The sequence below is a fragment of the Fusarium vanettenii genome (assembly GCF_000151355.1).
Source record: "Fusarium vanettenii 77-13-4 chromosome 6 genomic scaffold NECHAsca_20_chr6_4_0, whole genome shotgun sequence".
Classification (NCBI taxonomy): Eukaryota; Fungi; Ascomycota; class Sordariomycetes; order Hypocreales; family Nectriaceae; genus Fusarium; species Fusarium vanettenii.
The window spans coordinates 978,390-984,589 of NW_003315865.1; the positions used below are offsets into that span (position 1 = coordinate 978,390).

Genomic DNA, 6,200 nt, shown 5'->3' on the forward strand with positions numbered 1-6,200 from the left:
AGATTCGAGGTCAGATTCGGGATGCACGTGACCGAGATTATGCGGATGAAATGAAAGGGAGCCACCCATCTACAGGTGGCCGAGGCGTCCCACTACCTACCTAGACCAGGGAAAAAAAAAGTTCGAGAGACCAGATCGAGTCGGAGGAATTGGAAGATCGCCGTGGCTCCAGTCCGATGGTCCGAGGGCCAAAATAGAGTCGTGGGGCGCGTGCTCAAAGCGGGCGGGAATTGGACGAACCACCTAAAAAGGACAAGCTGAGGCGACGGGTTGGGAATTGGAAATGAGGAGCAGGATGGTGCGTAGGACGGAAAAGGGCGTCGATCCTCAAGTCAATCCGATTGACCCAGATTGACCGATAGTAGCCAAGGTTTGTGCAAGATGACAATCGTCTCCCACGAGCAGTGCAGTGCAGTGTAGTTCTGCGAGACGAGGAGAAAAAGTAAGGCAAGCGGCTTGAGTATCGTCACGCAAAGCTCGATAGTCGTCACGACTGATTCTCTCTCTTTTCTTCTTCCTGACTGCTTCCCTGCGTCGTCAATGGCGTGTCTTGGAAAAAACCGGGCTCAACCCAACAGTCAGACCCTTTTTCGAAATCGCTTCCACCACCCCCGGTCGCGCAAATGAGCCCACACTCTGCGCCGTGGGTCACACCCCCTGGTTTGGAGCGCACCTTGTTTCCTGACTTGCTCGAGAGGCGCGGAAACAAAGGGAGCCTGGGGAGGGAAAAGAGATCAGGAAATAAAAAGAGAGGCAAGCGGGTACGAGCGAACCAGAAGTAGGTGGTGAAACCGAGGACGCGATAGAGAGAGCGATCGCTGCGATGGTGGAAATTGATTGTGAAGAACGCGGACGCGTTGCGTGGAACGTTGCACGACCGTGGCGCGCAATTTGTTGCCTGGTGATAGGTAGTCAAGAAAAGGCCTGGGATGGATAGGGATTGCGGCGCGGCGATAGGCCTTTTTTGGTGGGCGAGATGACGGAATAGAAAAGGCGAGAAAATCGGGTTCGAAGTCGGAAGGAAGGTGGGAGATGATTAAAGGAAAAGGAAGAAGTAAGAAAAAATAGGCTCCAGACAGAAAGCCTATAGGCGGATAAGCTTGACCGAATGCACCTTGAGAGAGAGTAAAAGGAAAAAGTGTGTGGGAGGGATCCCGTCGAAAGAGGAGATGCAGAAAGGGAAAGAAAAAAGGCGAAAAGGAAAAAGAGAGATAAGTTTAGTAAGGTTGTGGTTAGGAGGAGGGAAGGCGTCAGGAAGTGCCAGTGCCAGCTCCTGCTGCTGCTGCTGCTCCTGCTGCTAGGTACTAAACTTCTCGGCCAACCGAAACCATGGGTCAAATGAGAAGAGAGGATTTGCGTGTGAATGCGGAATAGAAAAAGGCTACTAAGGCCAGGTATGGAAGCCAGGAAGCAAGGTACGTAACTGATACAATCGTGGTTAGTTGGCACTGTACTTTTGCTTGGCTCAACATATGGGATGGGCAATGTATCTTTTTTTTTTCTTCCTGCTCATTCCCCTTCCCTTTCCTTACTCGCTCTCGGTTGTTTTTCACGGCTAGACGCCCCCCCCCCCCCTCATACCCTTGCTTTAGCTGGCCATTGAGAGAGCCTCGGGCTTTTTTTGGTCTTGAAGGAAATGCCAAAAACGCTGTCGCATGGCATCTTTCGCCATCAATTTTAAGCACGCCAATCATGCATCAACCATGTGTGCAAAAGCATGCACCCCGGTCCTCATCTTGGCTCTTTTATCTCTGCCCTCGGCTTCTCTCTCCCTCCCCTCTCTCAGCTTCTTCCCTCAACGGGCGAACTGTACAGTGTTAGATATCGACGCATTAGGTACCCCTAGCTGGAAGCCATGGATACCCACCCGGCGACCTCTTTACCAGCGGACGGGTACCGAGCGCAGCAACGCAGCAAGCGAAACGTAAAAAACCGACAGGCCACCCCCCCTTGCTTGTCACCACCGTCCTCTTTGGAACTAGTGTATCATCACGTGCGAGGAGACTATAGGCAACCGATGCCGCAAAGGAGGAAGGAGAGTGACTCTCACCTAGGCGAGGCAATTTGGGGGGGGGGGGGGGGCAAAGCACCTTTGTGGCGCCCTGGATAGACGCGAGATTTGAGGGAGATGCAACGATACGGGGGGAGAGAGTCCAAGTGTCATGTCCACTCTTTTTCAGAGAAGAGCAGCCCTGCATTTGCATTTACGTTCATGTGAACAGAGTCTCAATTGTTTAGCCTAGGTATGTACAAATGAGCCAAAAATTGCAGATACGGGGCGGAGACAACGTACCTAGCGTAATGTAGCGTGTGTGCACACACGCGAAACCGGATATATGGAGACATCCATCCAATATGATTCAACTCTACCTAAAGCTGGCGACAAAGCTCGCTCCAGACTGAGTGCGTCGTATTTGGAAACACTCTCGGTCCAATCAATCACCCATTTCACCGTAAAGTTGAACTTGAGGCCCCATACCATCCATCCATCTCGTCCGCATCCACATCCAAAAGAGAGCCGCCCCGAGGAAACAAGCAGCCAACAATCCAATCCAATGCCCAGCTGACCATGTTCCCACCCTTTTTTTTTTCTCCTCCTCTCCTCTTCCCGCTATACCACCAACCCAACCTAGTCGGGCCAGTACTGTGCAGTACAGTACCAACAGATGGATCCCCACGCCTCCCCTGTCTTTGTGGCGTCCCAGCCTGGCGCGATAGTCTCGTCACGCCCTCGGTTCGCTCATTGAATTGAATCTGACCCGGTACAGTAAAGTACACCTCACGCCTATGCATGCAGAGATCCTGCCAATATTACTCGGGTTCCTGTCCTGCATCCCCATGTGCGCCACGGGCGCGGAATACGTCTGCTTGACGCTCACTGGCTGAGCAAATCCGCGGTTGGCATTCCGTCCTTTTTCTCATTCTTATCGCCGACGACAACCAACTATCGTTCGTATCCCCCCTACCTAGCTGAGCTGAAATGTGTCGGAGACCGCCGCCGAGTGGGCACTCAACCCGTGACAAATGCCAGCCAACCCAGCTCGAGGTGCCTATCATTGGTAACGGATGACGCACCTTTTGCCAAGCTATTCGCTATTCGTTCGTGGCTATTCACTCGCGAACCCTTCCTTGGAAAAACAAACCTTACTCGAGTCCGTCTCGTTTCTATTTGCTGCGAAACGACCTCTACTGCACATGCATGATATGCACTCGAGTCATAACCATCTATCTGTCGCCCGTCCCACTCATCACTATACTGTAGTAGTATGGATCCATCAACGTCGTATTCCCATCAGGGATGGCATGGCATGGCTCATTTACACGATCCTTATTCCAGCCGCCACCAAAACCACCTGAAGCATTGGTAACTACTGGTACGGTCATTATGTTATAGGTTATATAAACTATATGTATATACTGTATGCAACAGTCACTAATCACTACTTGTCGCTAAGACCCTCATCTCATCCCATCCCAGCTGTTAATGCAGCCCACGTATTATCATGCCTTGCTCGCTTGCCTCATCCCTTCTCCTTCTGCTTGCTGATCTCATCCACCCCAGTTTTCGTTTACCGCCGGTCGCCCGCCAAAGCCCGACCACCGTACCTCAGGTATGAATGATCCATTGAAAACGCCACGCAATGTAAAAATGAAGTCCAAAAAACAGTTTGTGCCCAGAACCCATTCCTCCACGGTATCGGGGTCAGATGGATGCGCTTCAGGCGTCGAAAAAAAAAATGTATGAAAAAAGTCTCGTTACTAGCATCAAATTCGCATCAAGGTCGAAGCGTTTAGTACTTGGCCGAGTATCGTGCTGCGCTTGGCGAATAAGGCAGATCGTAGGAGCTTGAGTGACCGTAGGGATCCTCTGAGAAGACGGTTGCCCTACGCTCCTCCTCGGGCAACAGCTCCTTGACCTCCCAGTTGTTCATCCTTGTGCCCACCGAGAATTCGAGATCCTCTTTGGTAATCGAATCCCAGTACTATCCAATGTTAGCAATGTCCCATAGTGAAAGCTTCCCTCTTGATCGAGACATACCTTGTAAACCATCATAACGCCCAACAAGTTGCATACAGTTGCAAGGAACAGACCATCAATGTAGTGGCTAATAGCGACACAAATCTTGGCACTGAATGCATAAAGGAGAACCTGTCCAGCAACAAAGAAGAAGATACCGAAGGCGATATCTCCAAGGGGCCAGCGATCTTGCAGCGTCCTCGTCACAAGCAGAATCTGCATAGCAACATACACGAAGAGCTGGATCGCGTTGAGGAGGTAGAGAACAACAAAAAGGCCGATAGTCTTGTTGGGCCCGAGTCCGGCCCAGCTCTTAAACGTTGCCAGCGAAACGAGGAAACTGATGGCAAAGGCAACCAGGGAGCAGATACGCAACATCCACACTGACAGGGGCGTGCCGTCTTCGTACAGCTGGAAACCGACAAATCCGTTGATGAGTAGACAGGTGATGACAGCGCTGCTGAATCCGTTCTGTACACTAACAAAGTACGGGTACGGGTCGCTGCCAGGAGGGGCCACACCGGCGTCGACAATGAGGGACACAGCGGTCAGGAGCATATACAGGTAGAAGAAGCTGAGAATCTCCTTGCGTCCGACAGCAGTGAACTTGCTTCGCACGTGGAGAATCATGATGACGGTCATGATGAGGGCGACGATGTGCATAACGGAGGCGGCGCCCTCAAAGATGATGGTGTTGGCGAGCTCGATGTTGCGGGCATAGCATTCAGGCTCAATGCCCACACGGCCAGAGGCCTCGATGACAGGACCGACTTGTGCGCATAGTGGTAGAGGGGCAATCTCGCAGATGAACCTAAAGTCGCCGAAGGAGGACATGATGGGCGGATCAGGCTCGCAGGCCGGAGGTCGTCGGGAGAATCGTAGGATGTCGCCTATTAAAGGATAACGAGAGGATCGAGGGGCATGTGCCGTCCAAAAACGAACGCCGTAAGGAGAGTATGGCCCAACAGATCGTCGGCGTCCGTATCCCTCTCGAAGGGGCCGTCGTCGTCGTCGTCGTCAAGGTTGTCGTCGAGTCGTCCAAATCCTCCGCAGAACCAATCGCCAGACCAACCGTCAATCGTCACGGCGTCGAGGGCGGGATCAAGGGGAGTAAAAGGGGCGTCGTTCGGGATTGGAATGTAATCGCGTCCCTTGACGGCGTAGAAGGGTATCGGTCTGTCGGTGGTTGGTCGTCCCAGGGCCAAATGTCTCGTCCTTGGCTTCGCGCCGCCCCTTTCTTTCCACCACAGCGGATAGGCTAAAAACGAGAGAGGGCCGGGTCTAAGCAAGTGATGGTCGGAAAACGGAAGAAATGTTCGGAAGTTATACTGGGAAGATGGTCAAGAGCGAATGTGTAGCAGAGCTGTCGAATGCCTCTGCTGACGCTGCCAGGCTTTGGCTGGGGAAGAGAATGGACGAGGCGCTGGGAGAGACTGAGGAGACGGGCAGGTTCTGGTTGCTGTGCCGTCGTTGTGGGCAGGCGCAAGTCAAAGGTGGCATGGGTGGGGAACTAAGGCGCAGGGAAGTGGCTGGTGAGATTGGTGATTGGCTGACTTCCTTGATTTTCAGTGGTTGCCGTGGAAAGCGAAAAGAGCCATGTTCGCAGAAAGTACGTAGCTTTTTCCATCCTTGTGGTGATTGACGCTAAAGTGGATACGGCGTTCGAGTCGTCCATTCATGACCCACTGGATTGTTCACTCCAGCTGCGATTGTTCGCGAGTGAAATGAGATGGACTATCATCAAATTAAACTAAACCATGAAGACAAAGAGGCGAAACTTTGGTTGTCTAGAGCCTGCAACATAGATGCGACTCTAGGTTCATGTAAAGGATATATGTATTTCCCTATAAACGCTCAGCAGCGTCATGACTACACAAGTAATCATATGCCAGATTGTACCACTTCCTTGGTGATATGTACTTGGAGCATTGTTCAACATTGAGCGACGTTTGCTTGCCCCTGTTGGTCTTTTAAACAACACAGAAAACAATGATTTCAGACAGTTATACTCCCGGCTAATACTATGCCTTGTTCTATGCCCTTATGCCTTTCCATCTCATGGATACAAATACTGAACCTTAAACCCACAATAATCATGACATGACCGAGTCATCACACATTTTCCCAACAAATACTAAAGTACAGCACATGTCGCATCACAATCAAGACTGAGCTCCAAAGC

General features: G+C 51.5%; 1 protein-coding gene across 1 annotated transcript; it reads right to left on the bottom strand.

The window, feature by feature from the left end:
- Positions 1-3,645: 3,645 nt before the first annotated feature.
- On the bottom strand, positions 3,646-4,852 carry NECHADRAFT_70234 (uncharacterized protein; the record flags this gene model as incomplete). Its single annotated transcript, XM_003045145.1, has 2 exons — positions 3,646-3,983; positions 4,040-4,852. The coding sequence occupies 2 exons, from the start codon at positions 4,850-4,852 to the stop codon at positions 3,792-3,794; spliced, it is 1,005 nt and encodes a 334-aa protein (XP_003045191.1). The 3' UTR covers positions 3,646-3,791.
- Positions 4,853-6,200: the final 1,348 nt, after the last annotated feature.